Source organism: Garra rufa, chromosome 14 (genome assembly GCF_049309525.1).
Source record: "Garra rufa chromosome 14, GarRuf1.0, whole genome shotgun sequence".
NCBI classification, from domain to species: Eukaryota; Metazoa; Chordata; class Actinopteri; order Cypriniformes; family Cyprinidae; genus Garra; species Garra rufa.
The window spans coordinates 23,109,069-23,121,676 of NC_133374.1; the positions used below are offsets into that span (position 1 = coordinate 23,109,069).

General features: G+C 44.1%; 1 protein-coding gene across 1 annotated transcript in view; it reads left to right on the forward strand.

The window, feature by feature from the left end:
* LOC141284575 (alpha-2-macroglobulin-like) overlaps window positions 1-12,608 on the forward strand; it is a 36,940-nt gene that overhangs the window by 306 nt on the left and 24,026 nt on the right. The window contains exons 2-3 of the mRNA XM_073817559.1: window positions 315-495; window positions 605-761. Coding sequence (XP_073673660.1) covers window positions 315-495; window positions 605-761 — 338 coding nt within the window. The remainder of the gene's footprint in view (window positions 1-314; window positions 496-604; window positions 762-12,608) is intronic.

Consider the following 12,608-nt stretch of genomic DNA (forward strand, 5'->3'; position numbering starts at 1 on the left):
CCTTTACTTTATTGACCACAGAATATTCAAATAATAATAATTAGCCTTTAAATAGTGCAGATTCTTAAACATTATTCATTTATATTTTTTGACAGTTTTAAAGGTTTTTTTTTTATCCGTAGATTTGTTTCAAATGAAAATTTACATTTTTGATGCCATTCTACTTTTCTGGGACAGCTAATCTGAGATTTCTCCTGTATTTATTTAACTGATCTGTGTTGCAAGATAAATGTTTGCTGTTGGAAAGACAACTTAAAACATATAAACGTGCATATCTAATGACTCTGGCACTATTGATTCTTATCTTTTAATAGATATTTCATGGTGACATTTCCTGCAGTGATCGAGTCGGGATCTGAGGCCAAACTGTGTGCAAGCCTTCTCAAACCAAATGAAAGCCTTGTCATGAACATTTATCTGGTTCATGGTGACCAGAGCACTTTACTGCTACAGGAGAAAGCTGAGGAAGAGTTTCACCGCTGCTTTAACTTTAAGGTTTGTCACCAGCATATTATAATAAATATGTTTGTATCATCATAATGCATTTTTTTTTTAGATTACACGTTTGCAGAGGTTGTGAATACAGGATATTTTTTCTCACTAGGCTCCTCAAGTAGAAGGAGAATCAGTGCAGAAAATAAAGGCAGAACTTAAAGGAGAGTCTTTCAAGATGATTGAAGAGAGAAAAGTCATGTTCAGATCTTACCATCCCCTGACCTTTATCCAGACTGATAAACCCATCTATATTCCAGGACAGACAGGTGAGCTGTAAACGTTTCAAAGGTAAACCTCAGTAAATAACGCTGGTGTCAGTGACATCTAAACCCTGATCACAGCTGATGTAGCACATACATTAAGTAAAGCATGTTATCATCATGCAATGAGCATAGGTCAATAATGATCAATGAACTGTTTAATCAAGTAAACAGTTCAATGGGTTTGTGAACAGAAAAGAGGAACAGATAAGTTGGAAGGCAGATAAGGATGAGGGGTTCATAACAGCTTTAACACAAGAATGGCCATCTAGTGTGTTTGTGAACAATCCTCTTACATCCAAATTATATTCAGCCTGAACTGGCTTCTGTAATTACTTAAACTTATAATATAACAGTAAATATGACTATTTTTATGATATCTATATGTATCCTTTCATGGCTACCTGATTCTAATAAGTCAACTTGGGAGAAGTGGTCAAATATTTTGTAAAATATTTGTAAAAAACAGCAAAAAACTGCCAGCTTGAGGTCACAGATTTGGCTCAAAGGTACGTTCACACTGCAGGAGAAAACAGCTGTATATTTGAGCAGGAGACACCAGGGAGTGTTGTAACACGGGGTTAGTTGTAACACTGTCAGTTTTACAAGTCAGAAAGGAGCTGTGGTGATGTCATCAATATCATACACTCCATTCACATTATTAATGTTAGAGGAGAAGTGGCATGTGAATGTGAGCAACATTTTATGACCAAAAAACTTCCCAGGTTACATATGTAACCCTGGTTCCCTGAGGGAACAAGACGCTGCGTCCAAAAACGCTATGGGGAATGCTTGCAGCGAACCCACGCTCTGAATCGTGTGTGTAACTAATCAATGGAAGGGCGTGACATTATGGGCAGGTGACATAAGCGACCAGGACGCAACATCTCGTTCCCACGGGGAACCAGGATTACATTCCCTTCGGGAACTCAAGCTGTGTCAAAAAAACGCTATGGGGAATGAGATGTCCACGCCACCAGAATTCCAAGGAGGACAGAAAGCCTGAAGCACGACAGGCTGTGGTACTGATGAAGGGACCTTAGGGACATACACCGCTCGAGGGTACAAGAATGCTTTGGTCAAACCGGGCACATCTCAGACATCTCGATCTTGTTCATCTCGAACTGCTCTGACCGAGCTAAAATCAACCAATCGTCGATGTAGTTCAGTATGCGGATGCCCTGGAGTTGCAGAGGAACCAGAGCTGCATCAACACACTTCGTGAATGTACGGGGTGAGAGCCCTAGGCCGAACAGAAGAACACGAAATTGGTATGCTTCGCTCCTGAAAGCAAACCTCAGGAACTTCCTGTGTTGAGGAAGGATGGAGACGTGGAAGTAGGCGTCTTTTAGATCTATCGTGACAAACCAGTCCTCAGACCTGATTTGAGTCAGGACCTGCCTGACAGTTAGCATTCAGAACTTCAGCCTCTTGACTGAGCGGTTCAGATGCCGCAGATCTAAAATGGGACGCAGCCCCCATCCTTCTTGGGAACAATGAAGTACCGGCTGTAGAACCCGGACTCCCTCACGTGAGGAGGGACCACCTCGATGGCCTCCTTCCTCAGCAGGGTTTTTACTTCTTGCTCCATGACCAGAGCCTGCTAGGGGACCACTAGGGTGGGATAAACCCCGTCGAAGATGGTGCACCGAACTGGATATAGTAACCCTTCTCTACAGTACGCAGGACCCATGTAGACACATTTGGCGGTAGTTTCCACGCTGTCAAATAATCTACTAAGGGAACCAGTCTCTTGAGACTGGCCTCTGGTGTTAGCCGGGCAACTAGTTCGCTGTCCTGTAACGCTATGTTGCCGGGCAGAAAAAACGGAGGTTTGAGCTCACTGGAGACTGCTGCACCCTGTAACACTGGCAGGGGTAGATGACAAGTCTCCTGAGGGCCCCAAGGAGAGACGGACACCAGGGGTGGGCGGTACACCGGTATCATAGTCATCACCGGTGTGACATTGCGCCACGACATGGATATTCTAATACCGTCAATACCGTAAAAAAATAATTATGTGCCTTGAACGGCTGCATTTACATCAATAATAGCTAATTCTAAATAATAAGTCACCTAAGTTTAATTTGCCTGCGACTGTTTGTCAATTGCGTGCGCACATACAGCGGTGCGTTCACACCAAACGCCAAGCGAATATGCGCATCGCGTCACTCACTCTAGTTTATCTGCGGGAGGTTTCCCCATCACTCGCGCGAATAACAACACGGCACGATCGACCATGGCGGAGATAAATATGATCGCTGCTTTGTTCCTGTTGTGTAAGTTCTAAATGCACCGGAAAGCCAAACGCCGACCTATCTAGGTTCACAGCACAGTAATGTATCACAGACATATCTCACGATTCCTTCTATAATCAAAGTGTAGAGAGAGTGTAAATAAGAGATTGATCGCAGTACAGAGAGCATCGTTGATTATAATAGAGCTTTGTGATATCGCAAACTAAGATGAGGGACAGCTTTTAATATTTTTATGGGAGTTTGTAAATGAGATATTAATTTAATACAGCCGTTAAATAAACAAGAAGTTATTATTAAGTGACTTACATTGTCTGAGAATAACACTATGCCCGATTTCGTTGTCAAAATTTATTCTGGAACAAGTCACACTGCGGTGTTTAAATGAAGATGTGCAGTTCTCCAATCAAACACAGCGGTGCTTCGTTTATAAGTGAACGTGCGTTTTTAAACTAATCTAGTGAAATGATTCAATATCCCATTCATAAAGAGAGTCACTTGAATGAATCATGTGTTCTAACGAATCAAATGAACAATACGATTCAGTAATTAATTTCAGTGTCTTGCTGCCACCTGCTGACAGATCCTTTCAGTTATTGAAATCTTAAATACTTGTGTATTCCAAATTTTATTTGTAAAACACTAATCTCAACATGAATTTATAGATTTGATTGCACTCAAGGCACCTCTGACTCTGAGCATCATTTTCATGGACGACACTACAAAAATGAAGACAGAAATTTTGCTGATCATTATTACTTGCTGAACTATTACTAGCACTACCTCATATGGGTTTCAGTTCAATGAAGCAAATTGACTTGACTGGAGAAGCCACATCTCAGTGGATTCACTGTTCGTTAGCATTGAAGGGCCTGAGTTGGACCGTTTCAATGGCCAGAAGGTAGTTGAAAGGTGGCACTCTTAGACAGAAAGGGCTCTGAGAGTATCGCTCTAGAACAGAGACAATATTTGTGATCTTCTGATCAAGACCAGGAACATAATACCGTGATATTATACCGTCACCGTTCAAAAGATGAAAAATACCATGATATTGATTTTAGGTCATATCGCCCACCCCTAACGGACACCGTGTAATGCGGTGCAACCCGCTTGTCAGAGGCTAGGACACGGCAGGAAAGGTACCGCTGGAACGCCGCCTGTTTGTGAGCCTCCTGGTACCTGCTGATGATAGAATCTACTGTGTCGCCAAACAGACCAGAAGGTTCAAGCGGGCATCCAAAAGGAAGACCCTGTCCTTTTCCTTCATATCGGACAGGGTAAACCAGAGATAGCGTGGAGAGACAAATCAGCGGTACGACACAGCTCTGATACGCAGTGCTGAAGTTGTACACAGCAGCTTGGAGGGCAAGGACGGAGCCTTCAGAGATGATGCCTGGCAGGGAGACAGATAGCTGGTTAGCGTCTGTTCTGCCCATGGCATCATCTTGTAGATTGCCGTAGTAATCTGAGGCGGGGATGAATAAGCGGACTGAAAACGGTCTAGCCTACAAGGAAGATCGGAGAAGAACGGAAGTCTCGGTCTTGGAAGTGTTACTTCACACTGTTACATCTATCCCCAACCTGTGTTACAACCACTGATCTATATAATGACTGGATTGCTCATTGCGTTCTAAACTGCCGTTAGGCAGTGAAGCCACCGGAAGTGTTCGATCCGCCATCTTACTATTCCCTACCTGCAGAGAGCGACATTGAGTCACATGTAAATTGCTAACCCAAAATCATCCGATTTGAAGCGTATCTTTCACACAGGATTAGTTTTTATATGTGTATGCAAATTAATTTTTACTTAAGATGTTTTCTGGAATTTTTATGGTCTTTTCGGGCAGGATAAGCGATATCTTGAAATCGTTTGGGTGGGTGTGTCAGCTGCGCACTTGCAGAAACAGGTAACTGATCCAACTCTAAATATATTTCTTTATGTACCTAATTATGCAGGAAATAATAAACATAACCATATACCTGGTATTCGTATCTGAAATTGATTTGATTATACAGTAAATAATACAATAAGTCTCTGTTACTATATTGCTCGTTGTATTGAAATTCAAATCTTTGAAATAAAGCTTAATGTCTTTAAGTCCGTACCATTTGAAGTCAGCGGTATATTCTCCGAGTTATGTGTATATTTTTAATGTGCCTGATTGAGCAACATCTATTTCAGACTCTTCAGATCAGCAAATTCTGTAATGATTTACTAACATTACCGTTTCCATCTGAGTAAAATGCTGTGTAACGTTATGTTGAATTAATTATTAATTTAACGAACAAATCATTACCTGCTTAAAAAAATTAATTGTTAAGTATTGTTGAAATATGCAGTTAGTCTACTGTACGAATATAAACAACAAAATGACATAAACCGTGAATAACTGTACTAAGATCGTCCGATGTTTATGTTTATCTGATGTACTTGACTGCAAAGTTAGGCTATATGAACGTACATTTTTAATAAGCAGAGGGAATTCCCAACATTAAATAACCGTTTAGGACGTTTGCATTGTGAAAATGTACAGTGAGACTTCAGATATAAAAACGTTGACTTGTTATGCGATGTTTTCTCAATAAAATCTTATAATTTCCTATTCATTCAATAGAATGTATGCAAATACTAGGGAATACTAATATGGCGGCGCGGTGGCTTCACTTTTATGACGTCATGAGCAATCCAGTTCTCTATTATAGATCAGTGGTTACAACTCAGTAGTGGGATAGGTAACAACGGAACTGTTTGTATTTGACATTAAGTCACATAATCTGTGATTATGCAGTACACCCCAAGTGTATTTATAGTAGACAAATGTTGCTACTCTACCATATATAAATTTGATAGATCTATCACAAGCAACCATTTTATGCAGTTTGTCGTATTCGTAATCCTACAAAATTCATCACACACAGAAACCTTGCACACCAAGTCTGATGCGTATTAATTTGTCCGTTGCGAAAAAAATCAAAAATGGAATCAAAATGGAATCTTCAAGCAGCAAGGATGATTTTGTTATCCACTCTCTTCTTAAAAAGAGAAAAGATATAGAGAGAAATGAGAAAGTCCTTTTGGTAACACTTTATAATAACTACACACATTGGTAATGATTCATAAACCATTTAAATGCCCAGGGTGGTTGCTAGGGTGTTGCTATGCAGTTGCTAGGGTAACCAGGATGGTTGCTAAGGTGTTGCTATGGTGCCTAGGGTGGTTGCTATGTCGTTGCTATGGTACCCGGGGTGGTTGCTAAGGAGTTGCTATGTGGTTGCTATGGTGCCTGGGGTGGTTGCTAAGGTGTTGCTATGCGGTTACTAGGGTACCCAGGGTGGTTACTAGCATGTTTCTAGCATGTTGCTAGCATGATTAGCAAAATCGCTAGCATGTTTCTAACATGATTAGCAAGTTGTTAGCGTGTTTGTAGCATGATTAGCAAGTCGCTAACATGTTTCTAGCATGATTAGCAAGTCGCTAGCATGATTTTAAAATGACTAGCAAGCCACTAGCATGATTTTAGCATGGCTAGCAAGTCACTAGCATGATTTTATCATGATTTTAGCATGACTAGCAAGTCACTAGCATGATTTTAGCATGACTAACAAGTTACTAGCATGATTTACCATGACTAGCAAGTCACTAGCATGATTCTAGCATGACTAGCAAGTCACTAGCATGATTTTAACATGAATTCCTACTGTAACTCATAATTAATTCAGGCAGTTACTAGCATTTACTACCAGTTAAAACATTTACTAGCTGTCAGTTAATGGTTTTTGTGAGCTCATCTAAAGTGAGGAATATTTATGCCTTGTAAAGTGTTTACAAAAGTCGTTCTCCTGTTCTGGCGATATCACTTTTAGCATAGCTTAGCATAGATCATTGAATCCTATGGGTGTCACGTATCAGTCGTTCCTCACTCAACTCATCATCACAGATCACCGTCACCTGGATCCAATCACCCGCGCACCTGTCCTCAATCATCCTCTTCACTACAAAAGCCACTCTCCACACACCACTCATGGTCCGGGCTCGTTCTAGCGAAAGCGGACTGCTAGTGTCTCTCTACGAGTCTCACTATCTGAAATACTTACCTTATTGTACTTACCTGATCTCTGTCTCGTTCCAGTCTTCCAAGTTCCAGTCCTCTGTGTCTTCGCAGTTTCCAGCCGTCAGTGGTGTGTGGCCGTAAGCTGACTTCCGCGTCAGCGGAGGGTGGCGGATTCACGAACTCTCAGTATCCCTCCGTCTATCGTTCTTGGAATCCTCCAGTCTCGCCACCTGTAACGGAAAGGACCTGTTATTCACTCCACGTTTCCACACGGCTCTGAAATCATCTCTACAAGTCATACTCACCATCACGAACTCTCCATTCACCTCCGGCACTGCTGCTTTGAATAAATAAAACATCACCTGTATTATACTTACCTTGTTGTCCCGTCTGCTTCATAACAGAAGCCCGGACCAATAACAGTCAGCAGCATGTGCAACCACGATCCAGAGCCCAGTCAACAGCTATCAACCTTCAGCACGGAGCGCCAGCCAGAGCCCGCCGCAGCCGCAGCGCCAAGATCCATCGCATTTAAAGCGACAGAGGACGTCGCGACTGACCAGGTGAGTGAGCCGGCTAGCGTCACGGTGGGGATACTCGTGGAGATCGAGGGCTTGGAGGAAAGCCCCGCCCACACTCCTAACCCTGAGGGTGAGCTGAAACTGCGCTGTGGAGGTTACTTTGAGGAATTACTGGAGATATTTGAAGCAGATTTGATAGACTGGTTTGGAGAAATAATTTCCTACCCTCCTGAATCCCCGCTGGTTCCGCCCAGCCGTCCTGAATCCCCGCTGGTTCCGCCCAGCCGTCCTGAATCCCCGCTGGTTCCTCCCAGCCGTCCTGAATCCCCGCTGGTTCCGCCCAGCCGTCCTGAATCTCCGCCAGTCTCATCCAGCCTTCCAGAGCGACCTCCAGTGACTGCGCCGCCAGAGCGCCCTCCAGTGACTGCGCCGCCAGAGCGCCCTCCAGTGACCCCTCGCCCAGAGCTAGCTCCTTCAGTGTCTCCGCTGGAGACGCCCAGCCCTCCTGAATCTCCGCTGGGGTCGTCCAGCCGTCCAGAGCCCGCTCCTCAAGAGCGCCGTCCAGAGCCCGCTCCTCAAGAGCGCCGTCCAGAGCCCGCTCCTCAAGAGCGCCGTCCAGAGCCCGCTCCTCAAGAGCGCCGCCCAGAGCCCGCTCCTCAAGAGCGCCGTCCAGAGTCTCCGCTGGTGCAATCCAGCCTTCCAGAGTCTCCGATGGTTCCGCCCAGTCATTCAGAGTCTTCCCCGGTCTCGTCCAGTTCTCCAGAATCTCCGCTGGTTCCGTCGAATGCTCCAAGATCTCCGAAGTTCCCTCCCAGCCTCCCTCTCCCGCCTCCACGCAAGCCAGCCAGTCCTCCAGCCCTGTCTCCGCTGTCGCCCGTCTGTCCCACAGCTCACCCTCAGGCAGCGCCACCTAGGAGTGTGGTGCCATCGTGGGACATCCAGGCTCCAGCTGCGCCAAGGCGGATCATTCCCCAGTCCCTGCCTACATCCTCCGAGTCCTGGACTCCACCTCGGTCCTCCGACCCTTCGGCTCCGCCTTGGCTCCTGGCTCCCTCATCTCCACCGTGGCCCGTCATCCCACCAGCTCCACCGGGCTCCCTCGTCTCTCCGGCTCCACCTTGGTCAGTCGTTGACCATCCGTCGCCTCAGGACTCCACTCCTCCGGCTTCACCTCGTCATTCTGTCCCTCCGGCTCCGTCAGGCTCCTCCTTCCCTCCAGCTCCGCCTATGTCCTCTGTCGCTCCGGTGTCACTGCGGTCTTCCGGAGCCCCAGCTCTGCCTCGGTCCCCTGAGCCTGCTGCGTCACCTTGGTCCTCCAGACCTGCGGTGTCACCCTGGCTCTCCGTCTGCTCGGCTGCTCCTGGCTCATCTTCCCCAGAGGCTTCGTCTCCGTCGCTCGTTCCCAGGGTGTTGTGGGCCAGTTCTCCACCATGGCTCCTCCCTCCCTCGACTCCGCCCTGGGGTGTCATCCTGGCTGGGCTCTGGACCACCATCCGGCTCCTCCTACTCCTGACTGCACTCTGGCTCCTTCCTCCCTCCACTCCACCCTGGTCTCACGTTCCAGATCACATGTCCAGCTCCCTTTCATCACCTCCTCCTCACCCGCCTCCTGAACCCCCACCCTCCCTCCGCTGGTGTATCCATTTCGGCGCGAGGACGCGCCGTTCCGGGAGGGGGGCCATATGTCACGTATCAGTCGTTCCTCACTCAACTCATCATCACAGATAACCGTCACCTGGATCCAATCACCCACGCACCTGTCCTCAATCATCCTCTTCACTACAAAAGCCACTCTCCACACACCACTCATGGTCCGGGCTCGTTCTAGCGAAAGCGGACTGCTAGTGTCTCTCTACGAGTCTCACTATCTGAAATACTTACCTTATTGTACTTACCTGATCTCTGTCTCGTTCCAGTCTTCCAAGTTCCAGTCCTCTGTGTCTTCGCAGTTTCCAGTCGTCAGTGGTGTGTGGCCGTAAGCTGACTTCCGCGTCAGCGGAGGGTGGCGGATTCACGAACTCTCAGTATCCCTCCGTCTATCGTTCTTGGAATCCTCCAGTCTCGCCACCTGTAACGGAAAGGACCTGTTATTCACTCCACGTTTCCACCCGGCTCTGAAATCATCTCTACAAGTCATACTCACCATCACGAACTCTCCATTCACCTCCGGCACTGCTGCTTTGAATAAATAAAACATCACCTGTATTATACTTACCTTGTTGTCCCGTCTGCTTCATAACAATGGGACCGATGGCATAGGAGAATAGCTGAATGGGCTTCAAAACGGTAAAACTCAACTTATTAACACTTTACAAAGCATAAATAGTCCTCACTTTAGATAAGCTCACAAAAAACATTAACTGACAGCTAGTAAATGTTTTATAAATGACTGAATTAATTATGAGTTACATGAGCAATATCACACGAGTAGACTTGAGATATGGCTGTATATCGGCACGGTTGTGATTCGCCGTAGGTAATCACAGAGTGCCGATATACAGCGATATCTCAAGTCTACGAGTGTGATATTGCGTTTATACAACAGTTCGACGGCACGAGTGTGTAAATACATAAACAAAATAACAACGGAGTGTCTTTAACCCTTTAGAACGTACGATCACACCGGTGTGATTTGTCTTGGCTGGTCGCTGAAGCGTACGATCACACCGGTGTGATTCGAACGTTCGCCGCATCACGTCATCAGCTGCTGAATTCAAATCGGTTTTGCCGCTTTAGCTGGCTCTGAGCCAGATCGGACGCGCTGAGTGCTTGTCATATTATCACAACTATTCAGTGTTTTCAACCATATAATGCTTATATTAGGTTTCAGACATTTAAATACACAAAAGTACTAGCAAAACCATACATTTATAGTTTGTAAAATACACACAGTTGTCTATGGAAGCGGCAATAATGATCCTACAAATATATTCTGACAACATATTTTATTGATATCATATACAGATTATGTAGGTACCTATAAAGTTCACTCTCCTCTTCTCCCAGCTCACGAGAGACTTACTTTAATGTCTTTCGGGAGGAGAGGATGAATTTGCGTGTTGTAAATACCACAGCTCGGATTCAGCGCGAACAAACATGGCGGCGCCCATAACACGGCACAGATTAACTAACGCGGTCATTATAAAAGTGTTTGGACTTTTAAATACATTTACTTGCACATATTTAGAAATCGGAATATCAGATATTTCGTAATATAGTGAGCATGCTTGTGAATATTAATAATAAAAAAGGAAAAACTAAATAAAAGCGATCCATGTGTCTTACAGTGCTGTTATGGCTGCGGTGTGTCACATGACGCGTCGCCATGGAAACAGTAATGCGAAACATTCTAAAATAACGATCCCCTAAAAAAAACTCACTCTTTGGGGTTAGATAGAATATTTTAAACTCACGTGTGAAAAGGTTAAAAGCCCTCTTTTGTGCGAACTATTCCTTCCGCCACAAATTCAAATCAAAGTTTGACGGTTGATCAGCTGAGCATAAGCTTCTCGTTACTAATTCCAAAACGTCACTTTAGAACTAGTAACGAAGAAATGTTGAGTTGCTTCATTGAAAGCCTATTGTGTTACTATAGCTGTGTCTCATTTAGAAGGATGCGCCCTCTGGAGGTCGCATTCGAAGGCTGCATACGTCATCGAGGCTGTCTCATTTCAGAAAAGCAAGTAGGACACTTCAAATGCGACCTTCGAATGCGACCATCTTTCACAGGAATTCGAAGGATGCATGAGATGTATCCTTTGCTACTACAGATAACCCACAATTCTTTGCGTCGACGTAAACAACTGTCGTTAATTTGAAAAATGCCGGCACCGGCAGATGTACACACAAGCTAAGAGGTGTGTTCGACTTCATGCGGCGCCTCCAGAAATCGACTGCCGCCTTACAAAAGAATGCATTCTGGTAAGATCATTTGTCCGACTTTGATCGGCGCTGCAGCCGCCTTTCGATCACGTGTTCCATCAAAGTACCGTGAGAGCAAAACGAGACCAGCCGCAGAGGTCAGGCGGTGCAGTTGCTCAAATTCGGCTGCAAAAGCCTTGATGACGACACACTTTATTCTCATTGGTCAGATTATGTGACGACAAGCACGACGTGTGCTGCGTGCTTTTTCTTTAAAAACTTCCTGTATGTAATCAATCTTTATATCGAATATCTGATATTCAAACAAAACAATAATGATTAAAATGAAGATTAGGCGATATGGTAAATATATATTCTTATTGTATAAGAGTTAAAGTTTGGAAAAAAAAACTGGTCAACCAGAGGCCGTTTTTTTAATGGATGTTGTGAGAGGCTTCACTACACTGAATAAACTGCTTATATTTGAAAAATGTCCTATAGCTAACTACAAAACCAAGATACAAATAATAAACGTCATATTCCATTAAGTAACTCGATATGATCAATAAAAAAGCAAAAGATTGTATAGAATAAACGATAGGGGAACTTTTTTCTTTTCTTTTTTTATCTAATATAGTTTCATTTATTCTTTTTCTTTATTCCTTTTTTTTTGTATGTTTGGAATACAGTTTCATCCTATAAGTGTCCGACCTGACGGCCGCCTCTTTACTCCTCTTCCGACTGCAAGCGGCTGCTCTCGCCAGCCGGCGGCAGGCTAGAGTAGTGCATCTCGAACGCACCTCATATGTGGTGTTTATAATTTAAATAGGTAAAAACGGATAAGGTTGTTCTTAATATCCTCCTATTTTTTTCTCTAACAGATATGCTGCAGCTCTTGAAACAATGAATAAAATAAAACAAGTAAAAGCTTTTTTTTTTTTTTTTTCAAATTACTTTACAAATTTAAAAATTATTTTCCTTCATTTAAGTAGTGTGAGAGTGCAACCATGCTCTAAATTTGTTTGCATTGTAACATAGTAACATGATAAATCCTATGGAAGCCCGTTTCCGCCACTGAATAAAAAAAATAAATAAAATATTGCGACTTTTTTTCTCAGAATTGCGAGATAAAAACTCGCAATTCTGACTTTTTTTTCTCAGAAT